This window comes from Trichophyton rubrum (genome assembly GCF_000151425.1).
Source record: "Trichophyton rubrum CBS 118892 genomic scaffold supercont2.7, whole genome shotgun sequence".
Classification (NCBI taxonomy): Eukaryota; Fungi; Ascomycota; class Eurotiomycetes; order Onygenales; family Arthrodermataceae; genus Trichophyton; species Trichophyton rubrum.
The window spans coordinates 1,169,130-1,190,050 of NW_003456422.1; the positions used below are offsets into that span (position 1 = coordinate 1,169,130).

Below are 20,921 nucleotides of genomic sequence, written 5' to 3' on the forward strand. Positions count from 1 at the left end.
CTAAGCGGATAAGCGATACAGTTCATATCTTACAATACCGACTTTAACAGTCGATAATAGTCTACAGAGGGTAGATATAGGGCCACAGAATGATGCTACGTTCAAAGCATCGTTTTCCTCCAACCTTTGGTTGCTAGGTCTTCAATCTTCTTCGGGCTAACGACGCCATCCACGTCACCGTCATCGATCGACTCAACTACGGCTTCACCAACGACGCTGACTTTGAGAGGCTTTTCTGCCATAGAGCCCAAGGCCGAGAGCTTTCCGCCAGTTAACAAATTAACCTCCGAAGCTATCATACCTCCCACCGCTATGGGCAAAGATAGCCTGCGAGATGAGTCGTACATGAAGGTCGGTCTCACAAATATACTCCGCAGATTTGGAAACATGGACATAATAGAGGATTCAGTTTCTCTCTTGGACAGTATATACCCTTGCGGTATGATCGGAGCTCCAGAGGATGCTGATATATAGACGAAGGTTGGGATATTTTCCTCGGTTGTCTTTTTGGCAAGCGAGATAGCTTTTGAAGCGATGGAATTAGCTATGTTTCATTGATAAATTGGTCAGGGTTCCCTTACCTGATTCCGTATTCATTGTTCGATATGTCATTTGGCTTTTGCCCGGGCCAGTTGTTACGCCCGCAAAGGACCCAACCATCTTCTGTATCCCGGTAATAGGAGACTCCTTTCCCTGTAATATGCCCTTATAGTCTGCCTCCAGAATAATGCCCATCGAATGTACAACAGCAGAGACATTCTTAAGATACTCCCTGTACGAACTGGGGTCTAGGAGATCTGCTTTTGCCCATTCAACCTTTTGTGCCCATCGTGGGGCCTGGCCCGAAGGGCTGACTGTGTCCCATGTCGGTTCTCCGTGACGGCTATGTTGTATATATCAGTTAGCCAGCGAAAGTATAGAAAGCTGCTTCCGAGTCAGCACTTCTTGGTGAAGCACACCTTAATGACACAACTTCCCACCCCCTAGCTACAGCTGATTGACATATTCTCGCTCCTAAGGACACGATATAATGTATTAGACCTAAGTTTCTGCATCATTCTGATACCATGGAATATTGTTTATAGATCAGGGTTATCTTACCAAGGAAGCCGCTCCCTCCAGCTACAACAATTCTCTTAGCCACAGCCGTTGTTGCCGTCATAGTAAATTGCTGAGGTCTCACGCTTCGGCAAAATGAAGTAAAACAAACCCGACTCTCCGAATCCCACGGTTGAGAGCTATTATTGCATTTCTCTAATCTTCCTTTGGAGCTCCCAAAAGAAAAACAGTCCTTGGAGCTCGAGGAGCTTATCGATCGCATAACGTGATCCACGGATAAGCTCGCGGCTTATCTAATCACCCTTTTTTTGGAGCTTCCTGATACCTACTAGAAATATCAGCACAGCCAAACTTGCCAGCATTTCAAACAGCAGAGCTCAGAGGGTATTTAAGTAAAAAATGCCCGCGCCAGCAGGTACGAAGCGCGTTCGGGTAAGTACTTTATGAATCCATGATATATACACATATATTAACTCTAACCGTGGATGTCTAGGGAACCCAGATATTCCGCCCTTTTGGTATGGCAATTTGCGAACGCACCGACCGTCCATCGAATAACTGACCCCGAGGTTGCTAATTTGAAATATCGCGTAACGCAGTATTCGGAAGCGAGGCATATCCCTTTGATCCTAACAAACGACCCGAAGGCGCTGCGGAAGACCACACTCACCAGTGGCGTGTATTCGTTAGAGGCATTAATGGCGAAGACATTTCCTACTGGCTGAAGAAAGTGCAATTCAAGCTGCACGAAACGTATGCGCAATCAGTCCGAACGATAGAAGCACCACCTTTCGAAGTAACCGAGACCGGATGGGGTGAATTTGAGATACAGATTAAGCTATATTTCGTGCCAGAGTCAATGGAAAAACCACAAACGCTATGGCATGGACTGAAACTTCACCCTTACGGCTCTGATGTTGAAGGAAAAAAGGCAAGAAGGGAAACTGTGGTTAGCCAAAACTATGAGGAGGTGTTATTTAATGAACCAGTTGAACAATTTTACGACTTGCTCACTGGCGGGACTGGTGTTGCGCAGCAACAAACGAAAGGAAAGTCGACAAAGGGAAAACAAGCCCAGTTGCCGCCCACGGCGGTAGGTGGAAGAACTGCTGAAATTCCTCATACGGACAGCCCTAAGAATCCCTATAGTCGAAAGTCTGAAGCAAAGGAAATCGGCCGGATAATAGAAGCAACAAAAACAGTGGAAAAGATTTTGAAGGACGAGAAGGCAAAACTTTTAGAGAGAGAAAAAGTTCTTGCGGGTCTCAAAGAGACTGAAGGTACCAGCCTTCTTCAGAAGAAAAGATAAGGTAGGCCCTTGAGGGCTGTTACCTGACTTTTTTTTCAACGCCGGAGGTCTTTGCATCCCATGACCATTTGGATGCTTTCCCTCTCTCCATCGAGAAAACCATTCACCATAACCATGAAGTGGACCCAGAAGTCACATAGTCAGCATAATACTGTCCAAACGACTAACCGTCAGTCACGCATTTGAATGTTAGTCGGCGATGGATACTACGAGAAAGATTTCAAACTCGCCTGTTGAACATCGCATTAGTCAACTTTTCAGTGACAGGGGATTTGTCAAAAAATATCCTCAACTGTGAACAGGTCAACTTTTAAACACATGTTGTGTTTTGTATGTTTTTATATTCAGTAATAGGCGGAATATCTGGCCTGAAGAGCCAGCAAACTGCCTAGTCTGCTCCATTGCGGCTTTGTGGTGCTTTCCCTCCTATCTATCCAATAATGATCTACCCTAAATGTATCATTAGGAAACGCTAGACGCTCTATCTAATAGGAAAGAGGCCTCGATGAAATTAGTAGGCGAGAGCTTTTAGAATCTCGATATAAAAAATAAAAATGTACCAGCTCACTTTAACTTTAACTTCACCCTTCGGTGATCAATTATAGGGGCTTAACCGTCAGGATATAGCATACACTTGACCTAGAAACAATTGGGTTGAACTTTTTGCATGGCACTATCTATAGATATGTAGTTCTCATGACTTTTGAGGTTTGAACAGCTCTGGTTTCATGTTGATTTTGCATAATTTGGCAATACACCCACTGAGTTGCACCAGGGTTTGTAGTCCTTCTAGAATTCGCATGTGGGTAAATCCAATTTCCTTGATGAACTCCAATTTTGAATGTTCAGAGAGATTGGGTATAGTTTTAGTTACTCGGAACATGGTTGATATGATATCATGAGCAGAGTACCCAAGTTCCCTAAGTAACGAGGTCAGCAGGGGACTTTGTATAAGAAATAAAGGCTCATAACACGCACCACAATTCATTTAGAGTATCCAGGGCAATATCAACCTTTCCTTCCCAGCATGCTTTGATCATTGCCTGCACTTTGACTGGATGTGGGCTATCTACAACCCTGAAAACATTATCACCGCTCACAAAGCCAAATCCAGCCCATGTACTCTGCAAATTGTTGATTGCCTGTCGCATATCGCCTTCCGCGCTGAACACCAGTGCAGCGATTCCGTCATCGGAATATTTAACTTTCTCGGCTTCACATATCTGCATCAACCGCTTCACAACCTGGGCATCTGTTAAGCGCGAGTACCTGAGAATTGCACAACGAGATTGTAGAGGTTCAATAATCTTATTAGATTGATTGCATGCAAATGCAAACCGAGTTGTAGTCGAGAATATCTCCATAGTACGTCGAAGGGCTTGCTGAGCGCCAGATGTCATACTAATAAGACGTCAGGTACAAGAGCTTCTGCATGCAAGTAATACTTTTTCATGACATCAGTATTTCAGCTCACCTGTCTGCTTCATCAAGAATGACAAGCTTATGTCTGCCAGGGGGTAATGTGACTTTCTTCTGTGCAAATCCTTTTATTCTGTTACGAACAACATCGATACCTGTGCCATTAATTAACCATATAGAACAAATTCAGAGCATAGTTTAGCAAACCTCGTTCATCACTGGCATTAAGCTCTAGTACGGCCTCCTTATATGTATCGCCTAACAATTGTCTCGCTAAGCAGAGAATCGAGGTTGTCTTTCCTATTCCAGGCATGCCAGAAATAATGACATGGGGCATGTTTCCATCGCGAGCGATAATCTTTAGCCGCTCTATCGTTTCAGTATTACCCACAACATCGTCGAGAAAAATTGGTCGATATTTTTCAACCCTATCAACGCCCGCAACCCGTCAGCCATTCTATCACAGCTTTTCGTCATTTCCCTTGAAACTCCTTTCATGAGCTCCCTTACCAGGGTAATTCATAATTGACCGGAGCACCTGAAAGGTCGGCGCGAGCAATTTTATTGGCAGCTGCAGTAGATGATTCTGCGTGTGCCATGTTCGAAATATACAACCTAGTATCTTGTGTATCCAGCGTCGTCTTGTGCCTAGATTGGAGTCGAGTTCAATTTAGAATTGAGCAAACGCGATGTTCGCGTTTAAGCTTATCGTGGATGGGCTTCCTTATCACCACGTGATACTGTCTGTAATTATGTAATCTCGACCCTTCCGAAGGCCGAGCGAGCGTGTCCGCGGCGGCGCCCCGATCGAACCATAGCAATCGGAAGCCTCTCGGGGGACCTTGAGCGGAAAGCCGCCTTCATCCCCGGGCCAGCTTCAATGCACGAATTAATTGCGACCTTCTCGTACTACGAACCACTCCGCTCGTTTTCCCGCCGCCGACAATAAATTCGCTAAATCGCAGTCGAAAGAGACGCGCACGTGGCGCCCCATGGCCCCGGCCCTAGTCCTAAAGAGGTAGCTCTCTTCCTCTCTGCTCTTCCTCTTTCTCTTCCAGCTACGCTCAGCATGCGTGTTACATCAAGGCTAGCTCGGGGCTTCAATATGGGGAGAGTGGCATCCCTGTATGGCGTGCGTGTGTATATATATAGCTGAATACTTCCCTCCCTGGAATGGTCGTCTCGGTTGTTTTGTCTTGTTGGTATTCACTATAACGTTGGTTTACGCCCAAGTTGGAGGCTATACAAGACTGTTTTTAAACTTGACGGCAGCTGGCACTGATACAATGCCGGGCATCAAATCACCACTAGCACTTCTCGCACTGCTTGGGGTCCAGCAAGCATTAGCCGTGGACGGTTCATGGCATGCTCCCAATGCTACCGACATCAACAACCTTGGCAAGGTCTTGAATAGCAACGGAGTTTATGGCTTCATCTTCGATTCCTCTCAAACACCAGACAAGGAATATGGCAAATACAATTGGTGTAATATGCCACACGTCCGCCCCAGAGAATACCCAAAAGCCCCAAAGAAATACAAGTTGCAATATGTAGAAGTTGTATGTCTCCAGGAAAGCATATTAACGTTGATGGTAGCTAAAATAGTTCATAGATACACCGACACCATAAGCGTACTCCTTATCAATCCAATACATTCCCTCAAGAATCTTACCGCTGGGACTGTGACGACGAAGGCTTGTTTTACTACGGTGAACCAAAGCAGGGCCGAAACAGTGCCAAATCCTATTGGAAGGGTTATCAGAACCCAATAAATCCCTTCCAGCCTTCGGGATTCAAAGGATCATGCAGCTTTCCCCAGATTTCAAAGGAAGGACTCGATGATTCGTGGCAGCATGGGCGTGACTTATTTGCAGTTTACCATAAGCTCCTACATTTTCTCCCGCCCCAATTGGACCAAAGCAAAGTCTCGTTTCGTGTGACCAACAACATGATCACTAGCCAAGTTGCAGGAATGCTTATCAATGGAATGTACGGCATCAAAGGAGATGTACCTCTCAGCGTTGAGGTATGTTACCAATCCTATAGGCACTCTCAGTTTGTGATCGGAGCTAATAATATCTTTAAAGTCCCCACAAACGGACTCACTTGAACCTAAATATTCTTGTCCAAAATCGAGTGCTCTCTTTTCAGGTGCGAAGGATGCTCCCAACACACCATGGGCTGACCATCTAGCCCGTACAAAGGAGTTTGTGGCAGAGTTAGATGCTATTTCTGGCGTCTCTCCATCCGACTCCGGATGGCACTCCAGTTTCGACCACTATTTTGATAATTTGTCGGCACGTCTCTGTCATGCCAAGCCGTTGCCGTGCAATATCAAAGACATCTCGAGATGTATTACTCGGACTCAGGCTGATAAGGTATTTCGACTGGGCCAGTTCGAGTATTCTTACATGTATCGCGACTCCAAAAGCTCTCTCCCTGCTAGCACATCTAGCTTAGGTGTCTGGATCGCAGAACTTGCTCAGCATCTCCATGACCAGGTAGCTGGAAAGGATGGGAAGATGCTCTATAGACACAACGTCGCCCATGATGGAAGTGTTTCCAGGCTTCTATCGATTCTCCAGCTGGATGTTATGGTTTGGCCCGGCATGGGCTCCGAGATTGTGTTCGAACTCTACTCCAAGAAAAAGACTACGTGGGGCCGTGAGAAGGAGTACTTTGTACGAGTTTTGTTCAGTGGCCAAGTCATGCGCAGCTCTCACCCGGAACTTGGCTTATTGGATATGGTCCCCGTCACAACCCTGTTGTCATATTTTGATGGCCTCGTTGGTGAAAAGGCAAGGTTGGTGCCTGGGCTTTGTGGGAATTAAGGTTTCCCCAGTGTTATTACATCTAGTATTTGCCCGCCCTATAACTTGGGTGAAATTATACTGTTCATAGTTGTCATGTCTATTTATATCCTTCTATTAATATTTTTAACACTTTTTCATGGACAAAAGAATGTTGAATAATCACCTTTATATACGACGGAGAAAGGGGTTGTTGTTGACCGGCAAAACCTTTCGGCTCTCGGCAAACTTGCCGACACCTCACCTGCCCCCTCGGCATTATTACGATCAGCCGTATACCCACCCATGATTTGGTATGGACGGCTTTCATTTGGCCCTTGTCGAACTCTTGTTGATAACAGTAATTAGCATTATGGTCTTCGGGGCTTCTGCTCTTTCCAAGCCTCTCTTATCTTATTTTTTTTATTTTTTTTTATTTTTTATTTTTTTACAATAACTAGGAGGCAGTACGAATTATTCCGGCTATGAACGACATGGAGAGAATGGAACTCCGAACACGAATATGAACATCCAGTGATTGGTTCCCTACAAGGGTACAAGAATCCGTACGGAGTAGTTTGTTCATTAACATGTTTCATCCAAAATATTAAATGTGAGTGGAGAAGTCTCCGACTTCACCGCCTCGTACCAGGTATTGCATTCAAGTCATTTAGTTACTGTAGGTGCCGTAGCCGTGATTATATATACCTGGTCTTCCAAAGGACCAGATACGAAATAACCACAGAGAGCGGAACCAGAAAAGACCAACGCTGAAGATATGGGTGCAACATTTTGTGACCGAGACGCGTTGCGTACTAGGTTTTCCAAGGCGATGTCGGATATGTATAAAAGTGAAGTGCCTTCATATGCTGACTTGATCGATATTGTGACTGAAGTCAACGCAAGATTGGCATCTCAAGATCAATCGAACACAAGAGTGGGAACCAGTGGTCCAGATACCAAAGATATTGACAGACTCACGCTCGAGCGACATGGAGCAATTCGCCTTGGGACATCTTTTGAACTTTCAACGATTAGGCGATTATTCTCTCAGTTTGGCATGTATCCTGTGGGATACTATGACCTTAGCGTCGCCGGATTGCCTTTACATGCAACTGCATTCAGACCCATCGATGCCGAGGCGCTCGAGAAGAACCCATTTCGAGTTTTCACGACACTTCTGAGGCCCGACTTGCTAAGAAAAGAAGCTCGAGATCTGTCCCAGGCCATACTGAGAAAACGAAGGATTTTCTCCAGTCGTCTCCTAGACCTTCTTGATGAGGCGGAAATAAAAGGGGGAATTGTACCTGACCTGGTGGACGAGTTTATCGAGGAGACACTGGAAGTATTTCGTTGGCATGAAACTGCTGTAACAAGTCATGACGAATATTTGCAGCTCAGGGATGAACACCCCCTTCTAGCAGACATTGCATCCTTCCGAAGTGCTCATATCAACCATCTCACACCCAGGACTCTGGATATTGATCAGGCACAAGTAGCCATGAAGTTACGAGGGTTGGAAGTCAAGGAAAGGATAGAAGGTCCCCCGCCTCGGAAAAATGGGATACTTCTCAGGCAAACAAGCTTTAAAGCAATCCATGAGAAAGTATACTTCCATTCCTCTGAGAATGGAATGGTGCAAGGTATTCATACCGCAAGATTTGGCGAGATTGAACAACGGGGTGCCGCGTTGACTTATAAGGGTCGGCAGCTGTACGACATTCTTCTCACGGAAGTCAATGATAGGACAAGAGGTTTGGAACTTGGAGCACCGGCCTATGACCAAGTTCTAGCAGATGTATTTGCCGCATTTCCGGATGATAAAGATATCCTTCGAGATCAGGAACTTATATTCTGCTACTATAAGCCAACCAGTAAAGCACTCGCACTTCTATCAGAAAAAAGTGCTGTTTTTCCAACTTCGATAGATGGGTTGCTGGGCCAAGGGCTTGTGAAATTCAAGCCGGTGACCTATGAAGATTTCCTCCCTTTTTCTGCCGCTGGGATATTCCGCTCAAACCTTGGTGAAACTGGCGGTGAAAATCCGACTATAAAATCAGAACAAGACAAAAGGGGATTTGAAGAATGTCTGGGTGCCAAAACGCAGGATAGCATGAAGCTATATTCGGAAATCCAGCGGAAAAGTTTGGAATACTGCTTACATCTTTTCAATCTCAAAGACACGGGCTCATAGATTGTGATGAAAGTTGAGTCTCGCAAGTAACTTTTCAAGGAATAATAGCTAAGTAGTTAGCAAATCCAACTTCTAATTATAAGGGATAGTGTTTCTGCGTAGTTAGGAGTCCCAGTCATAGGCAACAAACGGGCTGCGCTCTTGCAGTAATTCCAGGCTTATCAGCTTTGGATATATATGTGTTTTAACAAGTTGAATGTAGTCGCAAAGCACCCCGAGTCAGAATAACTCGTTAGGTAGTTAATTAAAGCGGCGCCAACTTATTTCCGAAGCTGGCTTCGCTCCCGCGCAAGAACTGAAAGCGGCCATGAAGGTTAATCGCATATCAAAACCAACACTTCAATGAGTTGCTAGCACAACGCGACCTGACCACCTAGTTCTTCTATTTTATTCTCAGGCCTTCGAAAGACAGCACCTCTTATTTCTCCCTAGCTTTATTACGAATATTCGACATCGCATTTTTAGATTGCCCACGAGAAACATGCGCCCTTCATGACATCACGGCAGCGACACAGACGCATCCCCTCCGGGGGTAGCGCTACCACAACACAAACTACCGCGTCAAATGCGTCCACGACGGTGCAGGCGCCAAACTCCACAAGAACTGGATCTTCCCAACCTACATCTACGCTTCCATCAGTGCGCAGGACTCTATTCAATTCTGGAACCAATTCCCGGAGCCAGCAGTTAGCATCCAACTCGGTGTCTGTTACATCCTCAGATTATGGTTCTGTCATACCAATGGACACCAATACAGGCCTGAGTGGAAACTCAAACCCGTTTGGTGGAAGCAATATATCGAAATCAGTACCTAAGTCTGGCACGTCTCTATCGCCTAGTCCTGATAACGGTGATATTGTCCCTCGTGACAAGAATGGATGCTACAAGCTGGATATCCCTATCCTACCGCCAGCAGTGTTTGAAGCAGCTGGCGGTGGCGATTCAATGGAAGGCATAGAGCACTCTGGAGGTGCTGAGATACCAGTTGAAGAGGGAGGAGAATTGGCTGGGAGGGACAAAGAAAGTATGCTTCATCTCTCTTCATTTATTGCACTTGGAGTCAGTTCTAGGTATAAAAGCCTATTTCTAACAAAGGAGACAGAGATTGATGCAAGCTTTGTTGAGATGATGCGTCATAATAGGAGTAGGCATATTCATGGCGAGCCATCTGGTATTGACCATCACTTTCTGCTTTTTGTCTTCCTGGAAATAAAACCAGTATTATTAGAACACCTGCTAACGATAACCCTAGAAGTGTTCCTATTAGTTCAGCAAAACCTCAGGGACAGAGTATTAGAGCTCGAAGAGGATAATTGGATGTTCGAAGCTGAGGAAGAAGTCAAACTATAGCCGCCAAATGCTTGCTTGGTTTCTTTACAGAAAGAATCCTGGCCTACAACAATCATCTGCCCGGACTACCAAATTCTTATCCATGGAGGGCTAGTATTGTCTATAATTCGTACCTAAGAGCCTAATCTAGGTCGAGGGACGGTGGAGCCTCCACTCTCTTAGAGGCCTTGGGTTGCTCGTTCGATTTCGACCGGCTGGATGGCCCTCCGAAAAACATCCCCATCATATCCATCAACGGGTTTGACTGTTTTGGTATTTTTATACCAAAATATAGCTCTCCGATGTGGGCCAAAGCATGGTCCCATTCACCTGCCTCTTGAATATGGGACTGATACTGCTTGAGAAGCTGCCTGAATAAATCAGGAGTGCCGCGCTGGATTGCGAGCAGGAGTAGGTTTGTGAAGTTAAGCAGAGGTAGAGAGGGGTATACACGAACATCGTTCTGCTGGCTGCTTACTTCCTGAACACCGAGGGACTTACCAGGCTCCGATGTGGAAAGGAGCTGTGTAAATACCACGAAGGCCTTATTCGCGTTCAGAATGTTGCCAGTGAGAAGATAAGGGAAGACAGCGCGGCAGCAGTATATCCCGGCTGTGTGCTGCTCGTCATATGTGTACCACTTATACTCTAATTTTGCTAGAGTGTCGGCGGATTCAACAGTCCCGAAAGCGAGATGTTTCTCGGCGTCGTATGGTTCATTTTCTAACATCCGCCCTGGATTAGACTCCAACCCTAAGAATCAAACTCGTCAAGACGTGATAAACATACCTTGTGCATAGGCAGATCCAATAGAGTGGTGCAAATCCGAGTCACCCCTTTCTAACTCCCCAAATTTTGAACTCCAGGAAATAATTTCGTTTATATATCTCTTCCTAGTTGGCTCCTCTGGTGGGAATTCCCGAAGCAATTCAATGAGTCGTTCTAAGGAAAGATTAGTATTATTCCAGGAAAGAATTCAGCAGTGGAAGGAAAGTCTCGATGGCCGTACGTTTTCTCTTTTTTCCGACTTCATCATCCGCAACCTCCCACCCCGCCTTGTTGTAAACTTCCAATACCAGCATGATTGCTAGATCTCCACCACTTGCAGACGCGCCCTGCTGAGCCCCAGCTTGTAGCAGTGCCTTAGCACCCTCGGATAGTATATTTGCAGCTGCATCGTAGTTGGACTGTTTTATATATCGTGCTGCGATCACACGGAGCTGCTGGTGGGATTCGTAGTAAGCTCCGGAGGCAATCCTATTGCAAGCACAATGATAATTAGAAGTGGCATACAAAATCTTAAATGAACCAAGGGTATTAAACGATTAGTGACTTGAGGCTTCAGCCTTACTTCTCTTGCTGCCGGGCAATGGTTTTCTCAATTCGAGAGGTCATGATAACCACCACTCTGCTGTGGCCTTCTGGATGTGGGGTAACTAGCTGCTATGGGAGAGAAGCGTATGTGAAATATATTTAGGAATAAGCCACAGGTGTAGAATCGAGCTATTATTGTAAAACAAACTATTATTATAGAAGAGTTAGAAAGAGTCTGGACGTGCAATATATGTCTTTCTCTTTTTCGAGATGCAAGAGGGAAAGCATCCAAAGAAGAGTGTCGTCAACACAGCCAATCAGAGAGCGTTCTTGGTTATCTAGCACCTAGGCAAGCTCTCCGTCACAACACTAACAAGCATCCTTTTACGTCTAACTACCTACCAATAACAACTGACTACCTAAATTATTGTTGACGCTGATATCCAAGACTCCATTTATATATTGATACCACAAACTAGTTATTTTGAGCCGATTCGAATTAACCTAGTTCACAACTGATTAGTTATAGCCTGCTTAACGTCTCCTGCATGACTATCAAATATAACTAGGAAAACGACGGCGCTCCTTAACTAACTAGATAGGACTATTCAGAATAACCAAGTGCCTGCTATTATCCATGGGCTGTAATATACCACCTGTCTTGCACTACCAGCCAGAACTAACATGCTCCATAGTTGTTTAAACATGGCTGCTATCTTTGAGACCCTGCCTGTCGAGAAATTCTGTGGAATATCGGAACCCCTAAAGCGGCCAAGGGTGGGATTATACGCAGTAACTGGTTGTGTACAGCTGATTTAGGCTAACCAGAAGCCTCTGTTATAAATATCCAGGAAATCGCTTGTTTTTCTTATGACGAATGGCACCGTTTTCGACTTGATGACTCTGGCCTCCGTTACTACTATCCTCCAAAATTACCGGTAGACCTAAAGGCTGGCTTTGACACCTTTATACAACGTGATGAATCGGAAGATAAGCATCTCAATGCGCTCCTTGACACCATTATTGCGACCGAAAAGGACAAAGGGAGGAAATATGATATGGACTTTGTTACATGGAGAGGAATGATGACCAAGGCGAGTCCATATTTTATTCACCAGCGGTGATGCATCCGGATGCTAATGACCCCATTCTAAAGATATTCACCGCTCCTTATGATACTATGAACGGGTAATAAAACACTACCTCGTTCGGGAACCTGATACCTGAATACTAATTTATCATTGGGTTTTCTCATTCAGATTTGAGATGAATGCCACATGTTTTCAAGTGTGCTCCCCCTTTTCCTCTAAATTTCAAAGATATACTGACATCTTCGCCTTTCCAAAGGGCCAAATGTGAGACTCTGCTCTATCTAACCATTACCACTAGCGGTGCGCTCACCAATGACCCTCTTGATATGTTAGATTTATTGAAGAGTCTCACTCTTACCACCTTGAGCAACTTAAAGAACAGTCAAATAGAAGAGTGCGCCCAGGAACTCATTCATCTGATATGATGTCATATTGGGGTATGTCCCTTGACTTGACCGAAAACAACTGTTGCCTTCTACTTACTTATTCTTTTGAAACCAGGTTATAAGTTCGAGACCGTCTCCATACTCTCGGAGCCATGGGACGCGGTAAGTAGAGAGACAATCGAAGCTAGGGAAAGTGACGTTGTGAATAATAATCCACAATATTGCTCGCTTGTCCGCACGGGAATTGGAAATATAAGGATGCTTCTTGCTGGAGAGGTCGATGCAGGTATGCCGCCATCTAAACCCAAACTCAAGGAGCTGAATATTCACATAGGTATTCCTGTGCCAAAGTGTGGGACTGCAAGCCCGACAAGAAAGACGACCCTATCAATTGGGTAGAACTCAAGACATCTGCAACAATACGACATGCAAACGACGCTATTTATTTTGAGCGCAAGCTTCTCAAATTCTGGGTCCAATCATTTCTTCTCGGAGTTCCAAAAATAATTGTCGGCCGGCGTGACCAAGATGGTTATCTCCTAACAATTGAAGAGTATACTACGGATGAGATTCCCAGTATTCCCAAAAGAGGGGCAAATACATGGGATGCAAACACGTGTATTAATTTTGCCTCCCAGTTTCTGACTTGTATGTTATAGAGTCAGCAATCTTCTTCTTGAAATCGTACGGCTAATCCGGGCAACGTACCATTCAGGGCTGAAGACAATCGTGAACTCGGAAGGGGTTTGGAAAATTCGAAAGGCTGCCAAGTCTGGTCAGATCGAAGTGCTTAAAACCCAAGAAACTGGCCATGGAAATATCCTAACCCCTGAATTTGTCGAATGGAGGTCGCAAGGGTAGGCCACAGCAAGCTTGCTTTGAAACAAGCTACCGTTTAGCCTTCATCTATTAAATGCAGTTGGCGTCATTAAGCGACCTCTACTTTGACCACAAGTAATTATGCTTCCAGACAAGTGTCACGATTGTTCTCCTCGGACTGCTCTCGCAATTTCTGGAAATATTCGTCTCGGCGCCGTCTATTTTCAGCAGATTTTACTGCTCTCTTGTGTCTCCTCCCTTTCATATGGATTTCCCAGGTATCTGCTCCGGCAATCGTAGCATTGCAGGTCGAGCATATCCTCATCTGAGGAATGTCATCAACTTCAAAGCGAGCAGGTGCATTCGCAGATTCAAAGAATTCTTTTGCAACCGCCGACACCTCTTTGGGATGCGGGAGAGAGACTCCAGAAAGGAACTTTGAGGCGATTTCTTCGGCAGGCTGGCGTACAACAGTGTCCCAATCTTCCACATTCGTTGAATCAGCAATATAAAGACGGTCTGTCATCCCAGAAGTGCCTAAAGCCTTCCACAATTTATTTCTAATCCATCTTGTTTGATGTTTAGCATATATTTTTGTGGCAGCCTGAATTGATTCAATGCACTCCTCCTTCACTTTATCAAGTTCGCTATTTGGTTCCTCCTTTGCTGTGAGCAGTTCGTTAATGTACGGCTCCAGTTCCTTGAACCCAATTGACATCCAAACTCCGCGAGTTCGATCGACTTCAACTCCCTCCGAGGCTTTGTCCTGTAAATATTTGAACATTCTCTGGGCTTCCTGCAATAGGCCTTGATCTATCATTTCGTGCACACGCTTGTCAAGTCGCTTCCGTAATTCCTCCTTTTCAGTATGGGCCCAAAAAACAAGAAGAGAAAATCTCGCCTGGCCTAGCTGAGTGGCTGGATCCTCGAACTCACCGGCCTCGCAGGAATCGTCATCCTGCAGCGCTGCCTGTCTAATCTTCTTTTTCTGTTCTTCATATATATCTGAAGCTCGCCGTCCAGTCTGTAAATAGATCTCTAGGGACCGTCGCACCTTTCTCTTCTCGTTTGGATGCCACCGATTTGCCATTATGGGGTCCACTTCTTTTAATTTTTCATAGACCTCCTCAGGGGAAGCATTCAGTATCGAAAAGTCCACACGCTCCTCAGACTCTGCCTTCGAAACTTCGTAATTTGGAAGTCCTTCCGATGGCTTGAACATCTGGCTATTCGGATTCCCCTCGCCTTCATCAAGTAAGGGTTCATGGAAGAGAACGGATTGCGTATAGTAGTGTGTCCCGCCAACCAAAATAGGAACTTTACCCCTTGACCTAATCTCATCGATGATCTTTAGACTCTCCTTCTTGAATACTCCAACCCTCCAAGGGTCCTGATCCAGGTCTACACATCCGATCAAATGGTGTGGGATACCATGTCGCTCTTCAATGGGTATTTGGTTGGTGGTTATCGGAAGGCCCTTGTACATCTGCATAGCATCTGCACTGATTATTTCTCCATTGACTCGGACAGCAAGGTCAACAGCTAACTATGTAAAGTCTTTAGTACATGCTATCACTCTAAGGCATATAACAGTTATACAGTATTCTTTAGCTACTCACTTTGGACTTTCCCGTCCCTGTAGCGCCAACCACAGCAATTAAAGGATTCATAGTCGAATTTGTCTTTGCCATAAGTGATCGAGTAAATCTGAACATATTCTTATGTGTTACATGTCCTCGGTAACCGATAAATTCATGCTCTATTCTGAAAATGGTTTGCAATCATTTGATGTTCAATGCGAAAGGAGGAAGAAAAAGTTCCTCACGAGAACTTGTAATTTACATGTGTATGATCTCGTATAAATTAAGTTGTAGGTAGTGCAACTATACATATTTTCTTACACCAATTACAATACTTACACGGAATCAATACACAGATTTGAGATATCAATGACAGATGCTCTCCCGTCCAATTTGATAAACCTCCATAGAAGACTTCGCACTATAGGGTCTTACCAAAGATTGTATTCATATCCTCAAAGGAGCATTTACACTCCCCGCCCCCCGCATGGCATTGACGAAGCCGAATTTTCACACACATTGATATCCGAGAGCCGGTTATAGAACTTGGAGATCTTAACGTGTCCCTCATAACTATCAACTTTTCAGCCCAGCAAATGCTTTCCTCTAGCACCCTTTTGGACATGTTGAAATAAACCCAATGCGAAACAGCACAGAGACACCACCAACTAGTGAGCGCTTTGACATGGATCGTTTGAAACACTCGGTGATTATAAATCTCTTCACGTGGTTTTGCGTCTAGGTCGGGGTCTGCAAGGGAAGTTTCTCAAGGACTTTGAGAGAGACAGAAAATTATATAAAAGCATCAAAGACATCCTCCCCTTGACTGACCAACCTCGGAGGAAGCAATACACCCTCTGTTGTTACTGTCCATCAGGAACTAGGTATATCCCTGCCAGCTGGCGTTCTTTTCATTGGAAGTAGTTATCTACAGCACATTCAACCCTCCCAATGGCGTCCTCCGACAACACCCCAAGTACCGATATAAATATCAATAACCTGAGCTACAAGTTCCCCGATGGCTCGACAGGACTGTCAGATATCACTATCGACCTCCCTCAGAACAGTCGAACACTCTTGATTGGCGGTAAAGCAGACTCCATCCCTCATCCTTGTTATACCACTTACCCTCCATGAACCACCATCCTCACTCCGCGATTTCACATTAATTGCCTTTTCTAAACTGTCTCTGCTCTGTCTTTAATTCTCTCTATCCAGCCAATGGTGCCGGAAAAAGTACGCTCCTCAGGCTCCTTTCAGGCAAACGCCTTGCACCAAACGGTTCCATCGTCATTGGTGGAGTTGACCCGTTCAAAGAAGGCCTCGAAGGCGTCACGTACCTAGGAACCGAATGGGTTCTCAACCCTATCGTTCGAACCGATATCGATGTGCCGACTTTACTTGCGTCTGTGGGTGGAGATTACTATACGGAACGAAGAGATGAGCTAGTTGATATCCTTGACATCGACATGTCATGGCACATGCATGCTGTGTCTGATGGAGAGAGACGACGTGTGCAGCTTGCCATGGGCCTACTGAGGCCCTGGAACCTCCTCCTGCTAGACGAAATCACTGTTGACCTGGACCTACTTAGCCGAAGCAACTTCTTAGATTTTTTGAAACGAGAAACTGAAAGGAGGCCTTGCACTATTGTCTATGCTACCCATATTCTGGACAACCTCGCTCAATGGCCTACACACCTAGTACATATGCACATGGGCCATGTAAGGGACTGGGGTTCTATGGAGAAGTTCTATAGCAACCGTCCTCGCATGTCGGAGAACAGTCAGCTTGGCGAACTGGTGCTGGAATGGCTAAGGAAGGACATGAAGGAGCGTGGTCCTCGACCCGGAAGACCAGCGGAGGCGAAGGAGGACATCAGAGATGAATGAGTAGCAGGCATACGTCCAGTTCATTGAATGTGATACTTGCGTATCGAGATAACCTATCACGTTAACCCTTAACGGTGAGCTAGATTTTCTTATTTTCTGCTGTTAATGCCCTTGGGTGGTTGCATTTGAGCATAGGCGCGGCCTCAACGCCATAGACAATAAACACTGTTTGCCCTTTGTGTTGGAATTTGGTCTTTTAGAACCTTGTCTCGTTTTTTTTATTATTATTTTTTTTTTTTTTTTTGGCCGTTCACTATTGTAACTAGATAGTTACCCTCTTTTGTACAGGGACCTACCTATTTTGGCGGAAGACTATCAATATTATATAGACGAATTGAAGAATCTTCACTGGCAACAGCAAGCTGGTATCCGGGTTTTCTGCCAGTTGCAGTCACATCCTCTCCATGAACTTCTACCAGTCCCTTTACTGGCCTCCAGGCTATTTGAGTAACAGATTTTGACGGGCACTCGGTTTGTGGAATCACGAGCATCTCTCCTGCCTCCAAACTCTCTACCTGGACCCTGCCGACAAATATCCGACCCGAGTCATCTCCAATAGCGATGTAGAGTCCACCATGCACCGATATAGGCAGGAAATCGACAGCAGTAATTGGGTAGGAGAAAGGGATTGTGGTTTTGGCAGTAAATGTGTCATCCTCCTTGAGCCATATCTTAACGGACTTGTCACGGCCACCCGTAGCAAATACCGTAGCTGTTGGATGTGGTGCCCAGCTCGCACTCAGTATCATTCTTGAATGGCCTTTCGGGTTGGAAGCAAGCAATTTAAACTGTAATTTGTTGACCGAGTCTCGTTCAAAAACCGCCCATTGCCGATCACGCCCAACACTGAGCAGATATTTGTCATCCGCAGAAAATCGCAATGAGGTTATCGTCAATGAATGGGCAGTTAACGGAGGCCGTACTTCATTCCATGTTGAAGTGTCATATAAACGAATGACTGCATGGTCGATAGAACTAGCCTTGCATGCAGTAGCGATGACTGATAGGTCATGACTTGCAGTGACTGCTGATATTTCGTATCCATGGCCATATAGTTTCTCATGCTCCGGCCAAAGTGTATGTCTGGCGAGATGGTCCTCTAGCGGTGGATGGTCAAACTCCAGGTTATATACTTCTGGCTGCACCGTTTGCTGTTCCCCTTGGTCGCCGGCTTCGTTTGCTCCCTCGTCATCGCCAACCTCTTCGTCCATTGCTTTATTAGACAGCCCTAGAACTGGAATACTTGCAGCATCAGGCATGTCCTCGTCGCTTTTCGGGTTAGCTAGTCCACTTAGCCGTGTAAGTAAATTAGCCACAGCCCTGGTTTCATTAAAGACTCGTAAAAGCTTTTCATCGGCACCCGACACAAATCTAGATGGGCCTAGTGGTGCAAGGCAGTTGAGGTCATAGCCATGTATTTGAGGCCGTGAAAACTCATGCCATGAGTGATGGTTGCCCTTCTTCCACTCAGCATATAATCTCGTTGTTTGGTCTCCACTAGTAGACAAAAGATACCCTCCGTTGGTCTCCCAAGCAATATCACAAACTGCTCTAACGTGTCCTGTGATTCCTGGTATAGGAAGCCATACATCTGCCGCAGTATCATGTCTCCAGAATCTCCAACTGCCTGTCCTGCCTAGGCACACAACAACATCCCCGCATGGTGACCAAAGACCAACCCAAAAGCCACCAGCACTACCGGTAGCCGTGGTAGAGCCTTTAAGAGAGCTAATTTCTCCCATTCTCGATAAAGAAAACCAGACGCCAGTTACGGGGTCCTGCTCCCAGATGACCAAAGAGTTATCTGCGGAAGCAGATAATAACTGTTGCTGGAGAGGGTTTGGGTGCCATGCTACAGTATAAACCCAGTCTTCATGGCCAAAAAGAAGAGCTTCAAATGTTATTGAATATTTGGCACCATTCAAGTCAAACTTATGCGCCTTTGGAGTTAAAGTCGCCTGCTCCACTCCAGCTAACAATTGGTCTTCCACATTCTGAGGCGTATTTGAAGTAGTGCCTTCTCCTAGGCTCACTTTCCAAAGGCGAATGTATTTATCCTGGCTGCATGAAGCAAGAAGGAAGTCCTGAGAGTTTGTAGGCCCATCTTCACCGGTAGGGCTATCCTTGACAGGTGAAAACGCAAGAGAACGGATCCAGCTTTCATGTCCAGTTAGAGTAGTACTCGGCTCAAACTTGAGGCCATTGGTATCCTTCGCAGAATATATCTGGACTGTAGCCCTAGTGCCTCCAACTGCAAGCACCATTCCATCTGACTTGGCTCCCGAATTTTGGCGAGGTATGAGTTTTAGAGCCATAGCAAGAGGGAAATATCGAGGCTTTAACGAAATGCTCTGCAGTAGTTGGCATTTTATCTCATCACTCTCCTCAGTTAAACTCCAGACTTTCACAGTGCCATCCGCAGCCCCAGAGACAAAATTATTTGACCCGCAAGCGACCTCAATGCAATTCAGCGACCCTTCATGATACCCCTCCACGACTGCCGCTTGTACAAACTTCGGCAGACTGGAGGTATCTGGTTTCCATATTCGTATAGTATGGTCACTACTGCCCGTAAGAAGTAGTGTCGACCCGCTGAAGGGAGATGTGTAAAATTTGACAGCGTTGACTCTGTCAGTATGACCCACTAACAGTGTGTATACACCTGTGCCATTTTTGTCCTGTAGTGCAAATCATTGGTTAGATTTTCAGCCAATACATTCCAGAGAGGAAGTAATTGAACTCTTACCAAGGGGTTCCAAATGGCAACATTGTTGTTCGCACCGAAGGCTAACAAACCGGACCCATGGTGCCAATCTGCTGCCGCGGGATTCCTGTTGCCCCCGACACTGATGAAGTCTGTGGTGATGGACACCATGGATGGCAAAGTCATTGAGTCTAGCTTTGAATAATGCCAAATACCACCCGTCCGGCAGGCTACTCTTCAAGCGAGGATGTTGTTCCTTTTATCGTTCATTATTTGCTAAGGTGTTAAAGTTAGGTAACGAGAGTGTGAACTTGCGCAAACAACCTTCGTAGTCTTATCGATAAGAGATTTTCTCCCTCCCCACCTTAATATGTTAATGACATTGTAGAAACTGCTACAACACGCATTTGGAGGCGTATTTTACGTCAAGGAGAACTACATCCTCTAGCCTGCTTGATTAAATATGGGCTCGGTTATAGCTGGTACACCCGATGATACCAAGGGTAATGAGACCCTTGATATCACGGTAGAGTTCACGTTCGTCCCCCAGGAAGAATTTTAACGGAGCAATAGAACTAATTATACAATCGCTTTCAGAGGAGGCCTTGAGATGTTATTCGCCAATGAAAGGGTTCATAAGATTGCACTGCCGTCCAGGGACCCAAGCGGTTCTGCTGCGAATATCAGCTTCTTAGTCAAATACTTAATCGAAAACGTGATGAAAGACCCGAGAAAAGAGCTATTCGTGGTTGATGATGCAGTGTCAGTATACGGTTTTGCCATTACTGGAAGTTGGAAGGCCGATATTATTGAAATGAGGCTAACATCGTTAATTCAGACGACCTGGAATATTGGTATTGATCAATGACGCCGACTGGGAGCTGGAAGGAGAAGACGCCTATGAGATTTCGAAGGGTGATAACATTCTATTCGTATCTACACTCCATGGAGGCTAGATACTAGCACGCAGAGTCTTGTTCAATAACAACATCATAAGAACAGTTTCGTCATCAATAAAGGCATAACGGGGAACAGA

At 45.4% G+C, this 20,921-nt stretch overlaps 13 protein-coding genes across 13 annotated transcripts; 8 read left to right on the forward strand and 5 right to left on the reverse strand.

Annotated features, from left to right (window-relative positions):
• Positions 1-101: 101 nt before the first annotated feature.
• On the reverse strand, positions 102-1,162 carry TERG_06410 (ubiquinone biosynthesis protein COQ11; the record flags this gene model as incomplete). Its single annotated transcript, XM_003233373.1, has 4 exons — positions 102-523; positions 582-883; positions 960-1,014; positions 1,102-1,162. The coding sequence occupies 4 exons, from the start codon at positions 1,160-1,162 to the stop codon at positions 102-104; spliced, it is 840 nt and encodes a 279-aa protein (XP_003233421.1).
• A 296-nt stretch (positions 1,163-1,458) lies between these two features.
• TERG_06411 (uncharacterized protein) lies at positions 1,459-2,368 on the forward strand (the record flags this gene model as incomplete). Its single annotated transcript, XM_003233374.1, has 3 exons — positions 1,459-1,491; positions 1,553-1,577; positions 1,659-2,368. 3 exons carry the CDS (start codon positions 1,459-1,461, stop codon positions 2,366-2,368), a joined length of 768 nt encoding a protein of 255 aa, XP_003233422.1.
• A 965-nt stretch (positions 2,369-3,333) lies between these two features.
• Positions 3,334-3,768, reverse strand: TERG_06412 (replication factor C subunit 4; the record flags this gene model as incomplete). Its single annotated transcript, XM_003233375.2, has 1 exon — positions 3,334-3,768. The coding sequence occupies one exon, from the start codon at positions 3,766-3,768 to the stop codon at positions 3,334-3,336; it is 435 nt and encodes a 144-aa protein (XP_003233423.2).
• Positions 3,769-4,914: 1,146 nt separating this feature from the next.
• Positions 4,915-5,559, forward strand: TERG_12402 (uncharacterized protein; the record flags this gene model as incomplete). The annotated part of the gene is made up of 1 exon (XM_047751364.1): positions 4,915-5,559. One exon carries the CDS (start codon positions 4,915-4,917, stop codon positions 5,557-5,559), a length of 645 nt encoding a protein of 214 aa, XP_047606907.1.
• Positions 5,560-5,735: 176 nt separating this feature from the next.
• Positions 5,736-6,618, forward strand: TERG_12403 (uncharacterized protein; the record flags this gene model as incomplete). The annotated part of the gene is made up of 2 exons (XM_003233376.2): positions 5,736-5,813; positions 5,875-6,618. The coding sequence occupies 2 exons, from the start codon at positions 5,736-5,738 to the stop codon at positions 6,616-6,618; spliced, it is 822 nt and encodes a 273-aa protein (XP_003233424.2).
• Positions 6,619-7,019: 401 nt separating this feature from the next.
• TERG_06414 (uncharacterized protein) lies at positions 7,020-8,770 on the forward strand (the record flags this gene model as incomplete). Its single annotated transcript, XM_003233377.2, has 1 exon — positions 7,020-8,770. Exon 1 carries the CDS (start codon positions 7,355-7,357, stop codon positions 8,768-8,770), a length of 1,416 nt encoding a protein of 471 aa, XP_003233425.1. The 5' UTR covers positions 7,020-7,354.
• A 492-nt stretch (positions 8,771-9,262) lies between these two features.
• On the forward strand, positions 9,263-10,120 carry TERG_06415 (uncharacterized protein; the record flags this gene model as incomplete). The annotated part of the gene is made up of 1 exon (XM_047748614.1): positions 9,263-10,120. One exon carries the CDS (start codon positions 9,263-9,265, stop codon positions 10,118-10,120), a length of 858 nt encoding a protein of 285 aa, XP_047604600.1.
• A 121-nt stretch (positions 10,121-10,241) lies between these two features.
• TERG_06416 (uncharacterized protein) lies at positions 10,242-11,494 on the reverse strand (the record flags this gene model as incomplete). Its single annotated transcript, XM_003233379.1, has 4 exons — positions 10,242-10,822; positions 10,889-11,041; positions 11,109-11,356; positions 11,451-11,494. The coding sequence occupies 4 exons, from the start codon at positions 11,492-11,494 to the stop codon at positions 10,242-10,244; spliced, it is 1,026 nt and encodes a 341-aa protein (XP_003233427.1).
• Positions 11,495-12,118: 624 nt separating this feature from the next.
• TERG_06417 (uncharacterized protein) lies at positions 12,119-13,751 on the forward strand (the record flags this gene model as incomplete). The annotated part of the gene is made up of 7 exons (XM_047748615.1): positions 12,119-12,190; positions 12,265-12,533; positions 12,673-12,702; positions 12,838-12,941; positions 13,006-13,176; positions 13,242-13,538; positions 13,606-13,751. The coding sequence occupies 7 exons, from the start codon at positions 12,119-12,121 to the stop codon at positions 13,749-13,751; spliced, it is 1,089 nt and encodes a 362-aa protein (XP_047604601.1).
• Positions 13,752-13,848: 97 nt separating this feature from the next.
• Positions 13,849-15,400, reverse strand: TERG_06418 (tRNA dimethylallyltransferase; the record flags this gene model as incomplete). The annotated part of the gene is made up of 2 exons (XM_003233381.2): positions 13,849-15,255; positions 15,329-15,400. 2 exons carry the CDS (start codon positions 15,398-15,400, stop codon positions 13,849-13,851), a joined length of 1,479 nt encoding a protein of 492 aa, XP_003233429.2.
• Positions 15,401-16,758: 1,358 nt separating this feature from the next.
• On the forward strand, positions 16,759-17,181 carry TERG_06419 (uncharacterized protein; the record flags this gene model as incomplete). The annotated part of the gene is made up of 1 exon (XM_003233382.2): positions 16,759-17,181. One exon carries the CDS (start codon positions 16,759-16,761, stop codon positions 17,179-17,181), a length of 423 nt encoding a protein of 140 aa, XP_003233430.2.
• A 296-nt stretch (positions 17,182-17,477) lies between these two features.
• TERG_06420 (uncharacterized protein) lies at positions 17,478-19,496 on the reverse strand (the record flags this gene model as incomplete). The annotated part of the gene is made up of 1 exon (XM_003233383.2): positions 17,478-19,496. One exon carries the CDS (start codon positions 19,494-19,496, stop codon positions 17,478-17,480), a length of 2,019 nt encoding a protein of 672 aa, XP_003233431.2.
• An 852-nt stretch (positions 19,497-20,348) lies between these two features.
• Positions 20,349-20,841, forward strand: TERG_06421 (uncharacterized protein; the record flags this gene model as incomplete). The annotated part of the gene is made up of 3 exons (XM_003233384.1): positions 20,349-20,422; positions 20,483-20,647; positions 20,724-20,841. 3 exons carry the CDS (start codon positions 20,349-20,351, stop codon positions 20,839-20,841), a joined length of 357 nt encoding a protein of 118 aa, XP_003233432.1.
• Positions 20,842-20,921: the final 80 nt, after the last annotated feature.